Genomic DNA, 20,042 nt, shown 5'->3' on the forward strand with positions numbered 1-20,042 from the left:
AGTCTCCCCCTAACCTCCAGTTGGATGCCCATCTCATAGGTACCTCAAACTCCACATTTCCAAAACTGAATCTACCTTCCCCACAAATCTGCCTCTACTTCTCCATACCTTTGTCCATACCTCCTCCATCCCTTGCCACATGAGCTGCCTCACAACACGGCTGATGGCTTCTCCCAGGGAAAGTGATCCCAGAAAGAGTGAAAGAGCCCCTAGAGGGAAGCCACAGTCTTTTGATAACCTAATCTCAGAAGTGACATCCCAACACTTCTGTCATTCACTAGCAGTGAGTCACTAAATCCAGCCCACACTCAAGGGGAAAAGATTACACAAGGGCAGGGACCACTGGGGCTTATTCTAGAAGTTGCTTACCACAAGGGGCTAGGTTTGATTGTCACGCAAACCCATCACAGCTTTGGACGGTGGTGGTCAGGGAGGGCTTAGGAATGAGTGAGGACCTATCAGCATCTTCCTCAGACCTCTCTGCTTTTTGGAGTTGAACTGTGAGTTTCATGCCTTGCGTGTGTTTCAACAGTTGGCACATTCCTGGCCTAGTCTTCTCTTCACTGATGTCTCTCTGCCACCAGGGGGACAGGTGGAGAACCTACACATTCCAGAGGATACTACATACCAGGCTTTTTACAAAATTCTAAAATAGATCAGCATTATAGTAGCTACTAGCTCTATTGTTAACTGTGAATCCAAATAGAAAATATCATAAGTAAATTTTATCCTGAAGCTCTAAAAAATAAACTCAAGTTGTTTTTAGGAGAACTATATCTCTATTGGAGGAAATTTAAGAATATTATACAGGTTAATACTGAAAATAATTATTTTATGATGTGATGTATATATTTCTGAGGAGTATTTTTATTACAATCCAATTTACTGTTACTGGGAGGAGGGACAGAGAGAGAATGAATGTATAACAAGCTACAGATTCATCTGGATGAGTTAATTTTAAAGAGAAATACTAAAGGCTCACTCTTAAAATCTCATTTAACAACATATATTGAGCACAATGGTTCCACTCCAGGAGGATGACACAAATTAAAAAAAAAAAAAAAAATTACAAATGCAACACAGTTCCAGGGGAAAAGAAACCAGACTATTCCTCTAAAGGCAGAAACCTAGAGTGAGTCATGATTGCCCAACCAGGCACACAAGTGACAGCAGCCCGTACCTTCTGGTAGTCCTCTTTGGACCTCAAGGCCACCTCCATTTGCTTGGCAGAGGTGGGATAGATGGCTGAACGGTACTGAGTACCATGATCGTTGCCTTGGCGCATGCCTGGTAAAGTAGAAAACAGAATTATTGGGGTTGAATGGTTAATAATGTCAGAATCCAACTAACCAAAACCCTGACAAGTCCAGGTATTAATTTTTTTTATGTCCTCTATGAGAGATGTTCTGTTAGTGCTTGTTTTAATTTCACTTTGGCATCATTTTCTTTAAACAAGCATGAAATGCATCTTTTTTTCCTCTAAATTTATTTTGTTGCTGTTGTTGAGTATATACACAGCAAAACATACACCAATTCAACATTTTTACATGCACAATTCAGTGACATTGGTTATATTCTTCGAGTTGTGCAACCATTCTTACCCTCCTTTTCTGAGTTGTTCTTCCCTCAGTAGCATAAACTCACTGCCCCCTAAGGTTCCTATCTAATCTTTTTTGAGTTGCTATTGTCAATTTGATCCCACATAGATAGTTCTTAAAAGAGCGTAATGCTCAAGGCAGGCCTTGTTTTATTACTTAAGCTAAACTACGGTTTTAAGATGACTTCAGGGAATATTTTTGGTTTAAGGTTTAAAAGTTATCTCAGGGCAATGGTTTCAGGGTTTTATCCACCTTCCATGACCCCAGAAAGTCTAGAGTCCATGAGAATTTGAATTTCTTTTCTGCATTTTGCCCATTTTGATCAGGATTCTTCTATGGAATCTTTGATCAAAATGTTCAGTAATGGTAGCTGGGTACCATCCAGTTCTTCTGGTCTCATGGAGGCAATTAGCCAGACATTCTATATCCTCTTTCTATTCCTGACTCCCCTTCTTTCTCTGTTGCTTCACGTGAATAGAGTCCAATTGCTGTGCCATGGATGGCCACTTGCAAGCTTTTAAGACTCCAGGCATGGGTGGAGCCAAGATGGTAGAATAGACAGATGCTTCCAGCATGCCCTCTTTACAATAAAGACCTGAAAAGACAAGTGAAACGAGTATATTTATCACAAGCTAGGAGCCCTGAACATCAAAGGCAAGCTCAGAAAACAAACTGAGGCGCAGGGGGAGGAAGAGACTGTTTAAAAGCTGAGAGGAGTTCCTGGATGTGAATCCCTGGCAGACCTCACACACCATTCTTGGAACGGCAGCAGTGGGCTTGTACTAGTGTTCAGCTGCAGTTTCCACAGGGAGAAGCAGCCAGCCACACAGCCTACTCATACCTCTAGAAGCAGAGAAGAACAGCACTCTCAGCAAAAACTAAGTACTCACGTGTACTCCCAAGCCTGCTTCAGCGGCTGACTGCCTTGGGCCTGAGAGAGGCCCTGCTGAGCATCTAGAGCCATCCTTCCAGCCTTGGAGAATGGATAAATTTAAAATTGGGGGAAAAGATAATTTGCCAGCTCCACTAACCAGGGGAGCTCAGAACAGAAGCGGCTCCTGTCCAGGCATAAATGTTCCATGGACTTTGAGTACCTTTCCCCTCTGCATGGACCTGTGTGGGCCCACTTCAGGAGAATAGGCCCTTGATGACAGACTCCAATCATTTCAGCTGTGCAGCAGAGAGCTGGGTGTTTGATGTTTGACATTGCTTTGCCTATTAAACAGGGTCCTAACCTACCCACATCAGGGGACTAAGGACTGGTAGCTCCACTCAGGTCACCCACCCACCCATGACAGGGGTCTAAGGATAACTGGCACCTTCCAATCCTTACAACTAAAAACATTGGGCCCCCATGGTTCGTCTGCAGAACTCACCCACCTGTACACTCTCACTCTAGGGAACAGGGACATGCTTTCCTCAGAGACATGTGAGGGACGATTCTCAGCCCCCTGCCTTGTTGAGAGTGTGATCCCATGTTGCAACCAGATACTGGTACCTACACCAATCACCCCTGCCCCTCTAAGACTGTAGGACAGAGCCTGTACGACACACTTGATGATCAGCCACCTGGAAACCTGAGCTGAATTCATACAAAAAAAGTGAATGAACTCCTAGACTGATATACTTGATAATAGCTCTAGCCATCTGGGGACAGGATGTCAGAGCTCCAAAGGCAAAAATAATCAAGCTAGCTCACTCAAGCAACCAATTTGAGCATATCAAAATAAAAAAAGCAAGAAGCTACGACACAGTAAACAAATATAAAATAAACTAATACAATAACTTATAGATGGCTCAGAGACAACAGTTAATATGAAAGTCACATAAAGAAACAGACCATGATGACCTCAACAAGCTCTCAAAACAAAGAATCAAGGGATCTCCTAGATGAAAGTGCATTCCTGGAATTACCAGAGGCAGAATACAAAAAATTAACATACAGAACCCTTTAAGACATTAGGAAGGAAATGAAACAATATGCAGAACAAGCCAAGGAACACACAGATAAAGCAACTGAAAAAATTAAAAAGATTATTCAGGAACATAAAGAAAAATTTAACAAGCTGAAAAAATCCATAGACAGAGAGCAATCAAATTGACAAGATTAACAATAAAATTACAAAAGTAGACAACTCAATAGAAAGAAAAGCAGATTTGAGCAAGTGGAAGGCAGAATTTCTGAACTTCAAAATAAAGCATTTGGCACTATTATATGTGAAGAAAAATCAGATAAAAGAATTTTAAAAAAGTGAAGAAACCTTAAGAATCAGTGGGACTCTACCAAGAGAAATAACCTACGAGTGATTGGAGTACCAGAAGAGGGAAGGATAACAGAAAGTACAGAGAGAATTGCTAAAGATTTGTTGGCAGAAAACTTCCCTGATATCGTGAAAGATGAGAAGATATCTATCCAAGATGCTCATCAAAGTCCACATAAGGTAGATGTTAAAAGAAAGGCACTAAGACATATTAAAATGAAACTTGCCGAAACCAAAGATAGAGACTTTTAAGAGCAGCTAGGGATAAACGAAAAGTCACCTAGAAAGGAGAGCCAATAAGAATAATCTCGGACTACTCAGCAGAAACCATGCAGGCAAGAAGGCAATGGGATGACTTATATACAGCACTGAAGGAAAAAAATTGCTGGCCAACACTCATATATCCAACAAAACTGTCTCTCAAATATGAAGGTGAAATTAGGACATTTCCAGATAAACAGAAGTTTAGGGAATTTGTAAAGACCAAACCAAAGCTACAAAAAATACTAAAGGGAGTTCTTTGGTGAGAAAATCAATAATATCAAGTATATCAACCCAAGACTAGAATACTGGGCAGAGCAATAAGAAGTCAACCCAGACAGGAAAAAAAAAAAAAAAAAATCAAGATAAAAAAAAAGCTCAAAATAGGGTAACAACGATGTTATTATATAAAAGACGATATTAAAACAATAAAGAGGGACTAAGAAATGCAGTCATAGATCTTCCATATGGAGAGGAAGATAAGGTGACGCAAAGAAATAAAAGTAAGGTTTAAATTTAGAAAAGTGGGGGTAAATAATAAGTTAACCACAAAAGAGACAAACTATCTTACACATCAAAATAAAATAAAAGAAAAAATAGAGAGTCAGCCGAAACAAAATCAACAGCACCGAATATGAGGAAAGGAAAATATATAAAGATGATCTACACAGCACAAAATTAAGTGGGAAAAGAAACTGTCAACAACACACACAAAAAGAGACATCAAAATGATAGCACTAAATTAATACCTCTCCATAATTATACTGAATGTAAAAGGACTAAATGCACCAACAAAGAGAAAAACAAAGGCAGAATTGATTAAAAAACACAATTCATCTATATGCTACCTACGAGAGACACACTTTAGACTTAGAGACACAAACAAAGTAAAACTCAAATGATGGGAAAAAAATATAATTAGCAGACAACAACCAAAAAAGAGCAGGACAAAACAGACTTTAAAGTTAAATCCATCATCAAGGATAAGGAAGGACACCATATAATGATTAAAAGGACAATACACCAAGAAGATATAACCATATTAAATATTTATGCACCTGATGACAGGGCTGCAAGATACGTAAAACAAACTCTAACAGCATTGAAAGCTGAGATAGACATCTTCACAATCATAGTAGGAGACCTCAACACACCACTTTTGGTGAAGGACAGGACATCCAGAAAGAAGCTCAATAAAGACACTGAAGATCTAAAAGCCACAACAAACCAACTTGATCTCATAGACATACACAGAACACTCCACCCAACAGCATCCAAGTGCACTTTCTTTTCTAGTGCAAATGGAACATTCTCTAGAATCCATCACATATTAGATCATAAAGCAAGCCTTATCAGAATCCAAAACATTGAAATATTACAAAGCTTCTTCTCTGACCATAAGGCCATAAGAGTGGAAATCAATAACAGAAAAAGCAGGGAAAAGAAATCAAACACTTGGAAACTGAACAATATCCTGCTCAAAAAAGACTGGATTATAGAAGACATTAAGGATGGAATGAAGAAATACATACAATCCAATAAGAATGAAAAAAATTCCTAACAGAACCTTTGAGACACAGTGAAAGGAGTGCTCAGAGGTCAATTTATATCAATAAATGCACAGATCCAAAAAGAAGAAAGGGCCAAAATCAAAGAACTATCCCTACAACTTGAACAAATAAAAATAGAACAACAAAAGAAACCCTCAAGCATCAGAAGAAAACAAATAATAAAAATTAGAGGAGGCGGAGCCAAGATGGTGGACTAGGGAGACGCTACCTCGGATCCCTCTTGCAACAAAGACTCGGAAAACCAAGTGAATCGATCACGTACATAACAATCTACGAACCCTGAACAACAAACACAGATTTAGAGACGGAAAATGAACAAATACGGGGAAGCAGCGATTGTTTTCAGACCCTGGAGCCAGCCTCCCAGTCAGGTAACCTTTGGCACCCGATTTAGGGCAAAGCCCAGGGGAGCTGACGGCACAAACAAGGGGCCCAGCCTTACCACCCTGAACTCACCCCGGGAGGGGGCCCAGCCGGTTTACGTGGGCGGCGTGGCGACGCAGCCGGTGGGAGAAATCCCTGGGAGGCAGTGACCGGTCTTGGAGCTGGGAGAGCAGCGTCCCAGCCGGGGAATCGTGCCGCTGGGATTTTGACTGGGCCCTGTCACGGCACAAGCACGGGGAGCAGCTCCACTCCCCTGAACTAACCCCGGAAGGGGACCCAGCCGGTTCGCGGAGGCAGCGTGGCAACGCGGCTGGCGGGACGAGCAGTCCCCGAGAGGCAGCGACTGATTTTGAAGCTGGGAGTAAAGCGTCCCAGCAGGGGAACCTTGACGCTAGGATTTGGACTGGCAGCGGGTGGCTTCAGAGGGCCAGACCCCCGGGGGCAATCTCCACACAACCAGCACACATAGGCGACATGCCCTGTCGGAATCTCAGATATAATAGTCATTCCAAGCAAGACAAGCAACTCTGGCTATATTCTGAGGTGCTACTCTCCTATCTCGCTGATCCCTCCCCCACCCTCCCCAGGCGGCTTCATTAACATTGGAATTGCCTGAGCCAGAGGGAGAATGGCTCTGGCTCCGCGGCGGCTTTGCTTCCCCCCCCCCTTTTTTTTTCTTTTGGTCTTTTCCTAACCCACTCTTTCGGCCTGAGAGAAGGAACAACAACAACAACAAAAAAAAACCACAGGGACCAAAAATCCACCCCTAATTGGACTAAAAACACAGAACCAGCTACAGCCAAGCATATATGATCCAAATCTCAGACTTTCATCCTTACAGGGAACAAGGTGGCAGTTATAATCCAAAGGCAATTCTGATAGGGATCTGACTGCATTTTTAGCAGATTTTCCGGAAAAACTAGTTTCCCAGTGATGGCTCGGAGACAGCAGTCTATATCAAACCACATAAAGAAGCAGACCATGACTGCTTCTACAAGCCCCCAAACGAAAGAATCAAAATCTTTCCCAAATGAACATACAATCCTGGAATTATCAGATACAGAATATAAAAACTAATTTACAGAATGCTTCAAGACATCAGAAAAGAAATAAGGCAAACTGCAGAAAAAGCCAAGGAACACACCGATAAAACTGTGGAAGAACTCAAAAAGATTATTCAAGAACATAGTGGAAAAATTAATAAGTTGCAAGAATCCATAGAGAGACAGCATGTAGAGATCCAAAAGATTAACAATAAAATTACAGAATTAGACAACGCAATAGGAAGTCAGAGGAGCAGACTCGAGCAATTAGAATGCAGACTGGGACATCTAGAGGACCAGGGAATTAACACCAACATAGCTGAAAAAAAATCAGATAAAAGAATTAAAAAAAATGAAGAAACCATAGGAATCATGTGGGACTCTATCAAGAAGGATAACTTGCGTGTGATAGGAGTCCCAGAACAGGGAGGGGGGACAGAAAACACAGAGAAAATAGTTGAAGAACTCCTGACACAAAACTTCCCTGACATCATGAAAGACGAAAGGATATCTATCCAGGATGCTCATCGAACCCCATTTAAGATTGATCCAAAAAGAAAAACACCAAGACATATTATCATCAAACTCGCCAAAACCAAAGATAAACAGAAAATTTTAAAAGCAGCCAGGGAGAAAAGAAAGGTTTCCTTCAAGGGAGAATCAATAAGAATAAGTTCAGACTACTCAGCAGAAACCATGCAGGCAAGAAGGGAATGGGACGACATATACAGAGCACTGAAGGAGAAGAACTGCCAGCTAAGGATCATATATCCAGCAAAACTCTCTCTGAAATATGAAGGCGAAATTAAGATATTTACAGATAAACACAAGTTTAGAGAACTTGCAAAAACCAAACCAAAGCTACAAGAAATACTAAAGGATATTGTTTGCTCAGAAAACCAATAATATCAGATACCAGCACAATACAAGGTCACAAAACAGAATGTCCTGATATCAACTCAAATAGGGAAATCACAAAAACAAATTAAGATTAATTAAAAAAAATACTCATAACAGGGAATCACGGAAGTCAATATGTAAAAGATCACAATAATCAAAAAGAGGGACTAAACACAAGAGGCATAGAACTGTCATATGGAGAGGAAAACAAGGTGATACAGAACAATACAAGTTAGGTTTTTACTCAGAAAAATAGGGGTAAATATTAAGGTAACCACAAAGAGATAAAACAACTCCATAACTCAAGATGAAAGCCAAGAAAAACGTAACGACTCAACAAACATAAAGTTGAACACTACGAAAAAGAGGATCTCACAATTTACTAAGAAAAAGTCTCAGCACAAAAAAGTGGAAAAATGAAATTGTCAACAACACACATAAAAAGGCATCAAAATGACAACACTAAACACTTATTTATCTATAATTACGCTGAATGTAAATGGACTAAATGCACCAATAAAGAGACAGAGCGTCTCGGACTGGATAAAGAAACACGATCCGTCTATATGCTGCCTACAAGAGACACACCTTAGACTTAGAGACACAAACAAACTAAAACTCAAAGGATGGAAAAAAATATATCAAGCAAACAATAAGCAAAAAAGAAGAGGAGTAGCAATATTAATTTCTGACAAAATAGACTTTAGACTTAAATCCACCACAAAGGATAAAGAAATACACTACATAATGATAAAAGGGAAAATTGATCAGGAAGACATAACCATATTAAATATTTATGCACCCAATGACAGGGCTGCAAGATACATAAATCAAATTTTAACAGAATTGAAAAGTGAGATAGATACCTCCACAATTATAGTAGGAGACTTCAACACACCACTTTCGGAGAAGGACAGGACATCCAGTAAGAAGCTCAATAGAGACACGGAAGATCTAATTACAACAATCAACCAACTTGACCTCATTGACTTATACAGAACTCTCCACCCAACTGCTGCAAAGTATACTTTTTTTTCTAGCGCACATGGAACATTCTCTAGAATAGACCACGTATTAGGTCACAAAACAAACCTTTGCAGAGTCCAAAACATCGAAATATTACAAAGCATCTTCTCAGACCACAAGGCAATAAAACTAGAAATCAGTAACAGAAAAACTAGGGAAAAGAAATCAAATATTTGGAAACTGAACAATACCCTCCTGAAAAAAGACTGGGTTATAGAAGACATCAAGGAGGGAATAAGGAAATTCATAGAATGAAACGAGAATGAAAATATTTCCTATCAAAACCTCTGGGACACAGCAAAAGCAGTGTTCAGAGGCCAATTTATATCGATAAATGCACACATACAAAAAGAAGAAAGAGCCAAAATCAGAGAACTGTTCCTACAACTTGAACAAATAGAAAGTGAGCAACAAAAGAATCCATCAGGCACCAGAAGAAAACAAATACTAAAAATTAGAGCTGAACTAAATGAATTAGAGAACAGAAAAACAATTGAAAGAATTAACAAAGCCAAAAGCTGGTTCTTTGAAAAAATTAACAAAATTGATAAACCATTGGCTAGACTGACTAAAGAAATACAGGAAAGGAAACAAATAACCCGAATAAGAAACGCGAAGGACCACATCACAACAGAACCAAATGAAATTAAAAGAATCATATCAGATTATTATGGAAAATTGTACTCTAATAAATTTGCAAACCTTGAAGAAATGGATGAATTCCTGGAAAAACACTACTTTTTTTTTTTTTTTACCTAAACTAGCACATTCAGAAGTAGAACAACTAAATAGACCCATAACAAAAAAAGAGATTGAAACGGTAATCAAAAAACTTCACTGCAGAGTTCTACCAAACTTTCAGAGAAGAGTTAACACCACTACTACTGAAGGTATTTCAAAGCATAGAAAATGACAGAATACTACCCAACTCATTCTATGAAGCCACCGTCTCCCTGATACCAAAACCAGGTAAAGACATTACAAAAAAAGAAAATTGTAGACCTATATCCCTCATGAATGTAGATGCAAAAATCCTCAACAAAATTCTAGCCAATAGAATCCAACAACACATCAAAAAAATAATTCACCATGACCAAGTGGGATTTATACCAGGTATGCAAGGCTGGTTTAATATTAGGAAAACCATTAATGTAATGTATCACATAAATAAAACAAAAGACAAAAACCACATGCTCTTATCAATTGATGCAGAAAGGCATTTGACAAAGTCCAACACCCATTTATGATAAAAACTCTCAGCAAAATAGAAATTGAAGGAAAATTCCTCAACATAATAAAGGGCATCTATGCAAAGCCAACAGCCAATATCACTCTAAATGGAGAGAACCTGAAAGCATTTCCCTTGAGAACGGGAACCAGACAAGGATGCCCTTTATCACCGGTCTTATTCAACATCGTGCTAGAAGTCCTAGCCAGGGCAATTAGGCTAGACAAAGAAATAAAAGGCATCCAGATTGGCAAGGAGGAAGCAAAATTATCTCTATTTGCAGATGACATGATCTTATACACAGAAAACCCTAAGGAATCCTCCAGAAAACTACTGAAACTAATAGAAGAGTTTGGCAGAGTCTCAGGTTATAAAATAAACATACAAAAATCACTTGGATTCCTCTACATCAACAAAAAGAACGCCGAAGAGGAAATAACCAAATCAATACCATTCACAGTAGCCCCCAAGAAGATAAAATACTTAGGAATAAATCTTACCAAGGATCTAAAAGACCTATACAAAGAAAACTACAAAGCTCTACTACAAGAAATTCAAAAGGACATACTTAAGTGGAAAAACATACCTTGCTCATGGATAGGAAGACTTAACATAGTAAAAATGTCTATTCTACCAAAAGCCACCTATACATATAACGCACTTCCGATCCGAATTCCAATGTCATTTCTTAAGGTGATAGAGAAACAAATCACCAATTTCATATGGAAGGGAAAGAAGCCCCGGATAAGCAAAGCATTACTGAAAAAGAAGAAGAAAGTGGGAGGCCTCACTCTACCTGATTTCAGAAGCTATTATACAGCCACAGTAGTCAAAACAGCCTGGTACTGGTACAACAACAGGCACATAGACCAATGGAACAGAATTGAGAAGCCAGATATAAATCAATCCACGTATGAGAAGCTGATATTTGAGAAAGGACCAGTGTCAGTTAATTGGGGAAAAGATAGTCTTTTTAACAAATGGTGCTGGCATAACTGGATATCCATTTGCAAAAAAATGAAACAAGACCCATACCTCACACCATGCACAAAAACTAACTCCAAGTGGATCAAAGACCGAAACATAAAGACTAAAACGATAAAGATCATGGAAGAAAAAATAGGGACAATGTTAGGAGCCCTAATACAAGGCATAAACAGAATACAAAACATTACCAAAAATGACGAAGAGAAACCTGATAACTGGGAGCTCCTAAAAATCAAACAACTATGCTCATCTAAAGACTTCATCAAAAGAGTAAAAAGACCACCTACAGACTGGGAAAGAATTTTCAGCTATGACATCTCCGACCAGCGCCTGATCTCTAAAATCTATATGATTCTGTCAAAACTCACCACAAAAAGACAAACAACCCAATCAAGAAGTGGGCAAAGGATATGAACACACACTTCACTAAAGAAGATATTCAGGCAGCTAACAGATACATGAGAAAATGCTCTCGATCATTAGCCATTAGAGAAATGCAAATTAAAACTACGATGAGATTCCATCTCACTCCAACAAGGCTGGCATTAATCCAAAAAACACAAAATAATAAATGTTGGAGAGGCTGTGGAGAGATTGGAACTCTTATACACTGCTGGTGGGAATGTAAAATGGTACAACCACTTTGGAAATCTATCTGGCGTTATCTTAAACAATTAGAAATTGAACTACCATATAACTCAGAAATCCCACTCCTCGGAATATACCCTAGAGAAACAAGAGCCTTCACACAAACAGATATATGCACACCCATGTTTATTGCAGCTCTGTTTACAATAGCAAAAAGCTGGAAGCAACCAAGGTGTCCATCAACGGATGAATGGTTAAATAAATTGTGGTATATTCACACAATGGAATACTACGCATCGATAAAGAACAGTGACGAATCTGTGAAAGATTTCATAACATGGAGGAACCTGGAAGGCATTATGCTGAGCGATATTAGTCAGAGGCAAAAGGACAAATATTGTATAAGACCACTATTGTAAGATCTTGAGAAATAGTAAAAACTGAGAAGAACATATACTTTTGTGGTTACGAGGGGGGAAGGGAGGGAGAGGGTTTTTTTTATTGATTAATTAGTAGATAAGAACTGCTTTAGGTGAAGGGAAAGACAACACTCAATACATGGAAGGTCAGCTCAATTGGACTGGACCAAAAGCAAAGAAGTTTCCGGGATAAAATGAATGCTTCAAAGGTCAGTGGAGCAAGGGCAAAGGTTTGGGGACTATGGTTTAAGGGGACTTCTAAGTCAATTGGCAAAATAATTCTATTATGAAAACATTCTGCATCCCACTTTGAAATGTGGCGTCTGGGGTCTTAAATGCTAACAAGCGGCCATCTAAGATGCATCAATTGGCCTCAACCCACCTGGAGCAAAGGAAAATGAAGAACACCAAGGTCACATGACAACTAAGAGCCCAAGAGACAGAAAGGGCCACATGAACCAGAGACCTACATCATCCTGAGACCAGAAGAACTAGTTGGTGCCCGGCCACAATCGATGACTGCCCTGACAGGGAGCACAACAGAGAACCCCTGAGGGAGCAGGAGATCAGTGGGATGCAGACCCCAAATTCTCAGAAAAAGACCATACTTAATGATCTGACTGAGACTAGAGGAATCCCGGCGGCCATGGTCCCCAAACCTTCTGTTGGCACAGGACAGGAACCATCCCCGAAGACAATTCATCAGACATGAAAGGGACTGGACAGTGGGTGGGAGAGAGATGCTGATGAAGAATGAGCTAATTATATCAGGTGGACACTTGAGACTGTGTTGGCATCTCCTGTCTGGAGGGGGGATGGGAGGATAGAGAGAGTTGGAAGCTGGCAAAATTGTCATGAAAGGAGAGACTGGAAGGGCTGACTCATCAGGGGGAGAGCAAGTGGGAGTACGGAGTAAGATGTATGTAAACTAATATGTGACAGACTGACTTGAATTGTAAACGTTCACTTGAAGCTCAATAAAAGTTGATAAAAAAAAAATTAGAGCAGAACTAAAAGAAATAGAAAACAAAAAAGAAATCGAAAGAATTAACAAGACCAAAAGGTGGTTCCTTGAAAAAACTGATAAACCATTGGCCTAACTGACAAAAGAAAAACAGGAGAGAAAGCAAATAACCCAAATAAAAAATGAGATGAGCGATATTACAACAGACCCAACTGAAATTAAAAGAATCACATTGGATTACTATGAAAAACTGTACTCTGACAAATTTGAAAACCTAGAAGAAATGGATGAATTCCTAGAAACACACTACCTACCTAAATTAACACAAACAGAGGTAGAAAAAGTAAATAGACCCATAACAAAAGAAGAGATTGAAAAGGTAATCAAAAAACTCCCAACGAAAAAAAAAGCCCTGGCCCATATGGCTTCACTGCAGAGTTCTAACAAACTTTCAGAGAATTAACACCACTACTACTAAAGGTATTTCAGAGCACAGAAAAGGACAGAATACTCCCAAACTCCTTCTAAAAAGCGACCCTTTAGTACAAACTCCTTCTAGAAGCCGGCATATACCTGATACCAGAACCAGGTAAAGACACCACAAAAAAAGAAAATTACAGACCTTTACCCCTCATGGACACAAATGCAAAAATGCTGAACAAAATTCCAGCCAAGAGAATTCAGCAACATATCAAAAAAATAATTCACCATGACCAAGTATGCAGGTTTTTTTTTTTTTAATTTTTTATGCAGGGATGGTTCAACATTAGAAAAACAATCAGTGTAATCCACCACATAAATAAAACAAAAGACAAGAATCACATGATTTAGAAAATGCATTTGACAAAGTTCAACACCCATTCATGACAAAAACTCTCAGCAAAATAGGAATAGACGGGAAACTCCTCAACATAATAAACGGCATTTATACAAATCAGTATAGTCAACATCATTCTAAATGGAGAGAGCCTGAAAGCATTCCCCTTGAGATCAGGAACCAGACAAGGATGCCCTTTATCACCACTCTTATTCAACACTCTGCTAGAGGTCCTAGCCAGAGCAATTAGGCAAGATAAAGAAATAAAGGGCACCCAGATTGGAAAGGAAGAAGTCAAAGTATCTCTATTTGCAGATGACATGATCTTATACATAGAAAACTAAAGAAACCTCAAGAAAACTACTGAAACTAATAGAAGAATTCAGCAGAGTATCAGGTAGAAGGTAAACATACAAAAATCAGTTGATTCCTCTACACCAACAAAAAGAACATCGAAGAAAAAATCACCAAATCAATACCGTTTACAGTAGCCCCCACGAAGATAAAATACTTAGGAATAAATCTTACCAGAGATGTAAAAGACTTATACAAAGAAAACTACAAAATACTTCTGCAAGAAACCAAGAGAGACCTATATAAGTGGAAAAACATACCTTGCTCATGGATAGGAAGGCATAACATTATAAAAATGTGTATTGTACTAAAAGTGATCTATAGATTTAATGCAATTCTGATCCAAATTCCAATGACATTTTTTAATGAGATGAAGAAAGACATCACCAAGTTCATATGGAAGGGAAAGAGGCCCTGGATAAGTAAAGCATTACTGAAAAAGAACCAAGTGGGAGGCCTTACTCTACCTGATTTTAGAACCTATTATACTGTCACAGTAGTCAAAACATCCTGGTACTGGTACAACAACAGATACATAGAACAATGGAACAGAATTGAGAACCCAGACATAAATCCATCCACATATGAGCAGGTGATATTTGACAAAGGCCCCAAAACAGTTAAATGGGGAAAAGACAGTCTTTTTAACAAATAGTGCTGGCATAACTGGATATCCATCTGCAAAAAAATGAAACAAGACCCATACCTCACTCCATGCACAAAAACAAGCTCAAAATGGATCAAAGAACTAAATATAAAATCTAAAACAATAAGGATCATGGAAGAAAAAATAGGGACAAAGTTTGGAGTCCTAATACATGGCATAAACAGTATACAAACATTACTAAAAATGCAGAAGAAAAACTAGATAAATGGGAGCTCCTAAAAATCAAACATCTGTGCTCATCCAAAGATTTCACCAAAAGAGCAAAAAGTTTACCTACAGACTGGGAAAAAGTTTTGAGCTATGACATTTCCAATCACGCTTGATCTTTAAAATCTACATGATACTGCAAAAACTCAACTACAAAGAGACAAATAATCCAATCAAAAAATGGGCAAAGGATATGAACAGACAGTTCACTAAAGAAGACATTTAGGTAGCTAACAGATACATTGAGGAATGATCATGATCATTAGCCATTAGAGAAATGCAAATCAAAACTACAATGAGACCTCATCTCACTCCAACAAGGCTGGCATTAATCCAAAAAAAAAAAAAAAACACAAAATAATAAGTATTGGAGAGGCTGTGGAGAGATTGGAACACTTATACACTGCCAGTGGTAATGTAAAATGGTACAACCACTTTGGAAATCGATTTGGCACTTCCTTAAAAAGCTAGAAATAGAACTACCATAGCATCCAGCAATCCCACTCCTTGGAATATATCCTAGAGAAATAAGAGCCTTTACTCGAACAGATATATGCACACCCATGTTTATTGTAGCACTGTTTACAATAGCAAAAAGATAGAATCAACCAAGGTGCCCATCAATGGATGAATGGATAAATAAATTATGGTATATTCACACAATGGAATACTACCCACCCACTGCTGTCGAGTCAACTGTGACTCATAGCGACCCTATAGGACAGAGTGGAACTGCCCGATAGAGTTTCCAAGGAGCACTTGGTGGATTCGAACTGCCGAGCTTTTGGTTAGCAGCCATAGCACTTAACCACTATGCCACCAGGGTTTCCAATGGAATACTATGCATCGAAAAAGAACAGTGATAAATTTGTGAAACATTTCAGAACATGGAGGAATCTGGAAGGCATTATGCTGAGTGAAATTAGTCAGTTGCAAAAGGACAAATATTGTATAAGACCACTATTATAAGAAATCAAAAAATAGTTTAAACAGAGAAGAAAATATTCTTTGATGGTTACGAGAGGGGGGAGGGAGGGAGGGTGGGAGATGGGTATTCACTAATTAGATAGTAGATAAGAACTACTTTAGGTGACGGGAAAGACAAGACACAATACAGGTGAGGTCAGCACAACTAGACTAAACGAAAAGGAAAGAAGTTTCCTAAATAAACCGAAAGCTTCAAAGGCCAGCGTAGCAGGGGTAGGGGTTTGGGGACCATGGTTTCAGGGGAAATCTAAGTCAATTGGTATAGTAAAATCTACTAAGACAACATTCTGCATCCCACTTTGAAGAGTGGCGTTTGGGGTCTTAAATGGTAGCAAGCGGCCATCTAAGATGCATCAATTGGTCTCAACTCACCTGGAGCAAAGGAACACCAAGGATACAATGTAACTACGAGCCCAAGAGACAGAAAGGGCCACATAAACCAGAGACTACATCAGCCTGAGACCAGAAGAACTAGATGGTGCCCGGCTACAACCCATGACTGCTCTGACAGGGAACACAACAAAGAACCCGAGGAAGCAGGAGAGCAGTGGGATGCAGACCCTAAATTCTCATAAAAAGACCAGACTTAATAGTCTGACTGAGACTAGAAGGACCCCGGTGGTCATGGGCCCCAGACCTTCTGTTGGCCCAGGACAGGAATCATTCTCAAAGCCAACTCTTCAGGCAGGGACTGGACTGGACAATGCGTTGGAAAGGGATGCTGGTGAGGAGTGAGCTTCTTGGATCAGGTGGACACTTGAGATTATGTTGGCATCTCCTGCCTGGAGGGGAGATGAGAGGGTAGAGAGGGCTAGAAGATGGTGAAACGGACACGAAAAAAGAGAGTGGAGGGAGGGAGCAGGCCGTCTCATTAGCGGGAGAGCAGTTGGGAGGATATAGCAAGGTATATATAAGTTTTTGTGCAAGAGTCTGACTTGATTTGTAAACTTTCACTTAAAGCACAAAAAAAAAAAAAAAAGACTCCAGGCACTACACATTGAACTAGGAGGTAAAACAGAAGCACTAAACACGTTATTAGGCCAATTAACTGGGATGTCCCAGGAAAACATGACTCTAAACTTCCACACCAAGGAATCAGATTCCATGAGGTGTTTGGTTGGACATAAGCAGCCTCAGCAGCTATAGTTTTTTTTTTTTTTTTGGTCTTTGTTGTAAATATATATATCACATGACTTTTTCCAATTCAACTTCTACTAGTGTAGAATTTATTGGCAGCAATTACAATAATCGGATGTGCAACTCTACCCCTGATCAATGCAATTTTTCCATCACTGTTAACCCCCCTTTTCCCTGTCCTTCCTGCTGCTGGAAACCATTAATGATCTTTGGTCTTTATACAGTTGCCTTTTCTTGCCTTTTTATATGTGTCTTCAAGCTCCATCCATACTGTAGCATGTATCAAGACTTCATTTCTCTTACTGCCTGAGGAGCATTCCACTGTATGTATGGACTGTATTTTCTTTATCCATTCATCTGTTGAACTGCATCTGTTTTGATTTGCCTGTTTTAATAATAAATATCTTTGAACTTAGGTAAATTGATCACAGGTCTTGGAACATAGCAGATGCATTAGAATAACCTGGGGATCTTGTTAAAATGTAGGTTCTGTTTCAGTAGGTCTGAGATGAGCCTAAGATTCTGCATTTCTAAGATCCTGTCAGGTGTGGTCATCAGACCATACTTTTAGTAGCATGGGTTTCGAGTTTGCAAAGATATTTTCAAGGCTCTTTATTTAATTCTTCAACAATATTTTCACTTCCAGCATTCTGATGAAAAAAAACCTGAATCTTCCAAATCAACCTTATTCAGGTATACCATGTACAATGCTCCCTCCAATGCTGAAAAGAGGCTGCCCTGATAGAAGAAGTGTATCTACAGTGTTCCTCAACCTAAATTGTAACCAAAGGGCAGCTCGAGGAGACAAAGTGAAGTATTATAATGAAATGTGCAAAGACCTGGAGTTAGAAAACCAAAACGGAAGAACAAATTCAGCATTTCTCAAGCTGAAAGAACTGAAGAAAAATTCAGGCCTCAAGTTGCGATTTTTAAGTATTCTATGGGGAAAATATTAAACGACGCAGGATGCATCAAAAGAAGATAGAAGGGGAGGCGGGGACAAGACGGTGAAGTAGTCAGACACTTCGTGTGGCCCCTCTTACAACAAAGACCAAAAAAAATCAAGTGAATCAATTATATATGACAAGCTAAGAGCCCTGAACATCAAAGGCAAAGGTGAGGAACTGGACTGAGCAGAAGGGGGAGGGAGAAACGGTTCAGAAGCAGTGAGGAGTTGCAAGACCTGACATGGCAGGAACCGGCACCCCACAGGCTGATTCCACTGCTGGCTGCCAGGAGCCCAGTGAGGCAAGCAGAGGTGCTCAGACTGTGTTTTCTACATTGGGGGAGGCTGAATGGCAGAGAATCTGCTCAACCCTCCAGAACAAGGGAGGAAAAAAAAGAAGTGGCCCACAATTGGCAAATGATAAGTACCTACATTTAATCTACTGCAATTCAAATATACACCTTCAGGAAAAACCGCTCACCCACTTACCTGCTCCCTTCCTGCTCCTCACTGGGTCCCACTGGGCTGCATCCCCTGAAGAAGGACCCTGCACTCGCCCAGAGCCATTCTTCTGGCCTGGGAGAGGGAACAAATTAACAAATGGAAAAAATAATCTGCCAGCTCCCCTAAGCTGGGAACTCAGGGCAGAAATAGCTCCTTTGCCTAGGCACAGGCACAAGGGGACCATGGACTTTGAATGCCTTTCACCCCTGCATACACCTATGCGGTCCCATTTCAACAGCACAGGCCCTTATTAGCACAGTACAACAGGGTATATACCTGAAGTCTAACTTCAACTATTTCGATTACATGGTGGAAAGGCAAGTTCGTGTCATTTGATAATGATCTGCCTATTAAGCAGGGTCCTCACCTACCCAGATCAGGGGCCTGAGGACTAGTGGCTCCACCCACAACACAGCCACCCGCGACAGGGGTCCAAGAATAAGTGGTGCCTCCCAGTCCTTACAGCCAACAGCATTGAGTGTCCATAGTCAGGGTGCAAAATCTACCCACCTATGTGCTCTAGGGGACAGGGACACACTTTCCTCAGATACTCAGGGTGGTGGCCAGCCCCCTGCCTTGCTCAGAGCGTGACCCCCTATACCAATCACCCCTGCTCATCTAGGACTGTAGGTGAGAGCCTGCACCACACACTTGGTCACTGACTATCTGGACACTTGAGCATTTATACAAAACCAACAGCCAACACCATCCTAAATGGACAGAGTCTGAAAGCATTCCCCTTGAGAACCAGAGCTAGACTAGGATGCCTTTTATCATCCTCTTTTAGTGCCAGAGGTCCTAGCCAGAGCAGTTAGGCTAGAAAAAGAAATAAAGGGCATCCAAATTGGTAAAGAAGAAGTAAGAGTATTTCTATTTGAAGAAGGTAAGATCTTATACACAAAAAACCCCAAAGAATCCCCAAGAAAAATAATGGAACTAATAGAAGAGTTCAGCAAAGTATCAAGATACAAGAGAATCATACAAAAAATCAGCTGGATTCCTCTACAGCAACAAAGAGAACTTTGAAGAGGAAATCACTGAATCAATACCATTTACAATAGCCCTCAAGAAGATAAAATACTTAGAAGTTAATCTAACCATAAATGTAAAAGACCTATGCAAAGAAAACGACAAGACACTCCTGCAAGAAACCAAGAGACCTAAGTCAGTGGAAAAACATATCCTGATCATGG

The 20,042-nt window shown here is 39.8% G+C and overlaps 1 protein-coding gene across 13 annotated transcripts in view; it reads right to left on the bottom strand.

Moving 5' to 3' along the window:
• The window catches only part of MSRA (methionine sulfoxide reductase A), an 816,105-nt gene that overhangs the window by 170,188 nt on the left and 625,875 nt on the right, over window positions 1-20,042 (bottom strand). For all 13 annotated transcript variants that reach the window (XM_049866284.1, XM_049866282.1, XM_049866293.1 and 10 more), the window contains one exon: window positions 1,181-1,287. In XM_049866284.1, coding sequence (XP_049722241.1) covers window positions 1,181-1,287 — 107 coding nt within the window. The remainder of the gene's footprint in view (window positions 1-1,180; window positions 1,288-20,042) is intronic.

The sequence above is a fragment of the Elephas maximus genome, chromosome 22, assembly GCF_024166365.1.
Source record: "Elephas maximus indicus isolate mEleMax1 chromosome 22, mEleMax1 primary haplotype, whole genome shotgun sequence".
NCBI classification, from domain to species: Eukaryota; Metazoa; Chordata; class Mammalia; order Proboscidea; family Elephantidae; genus Elephas; species Elephas maximus.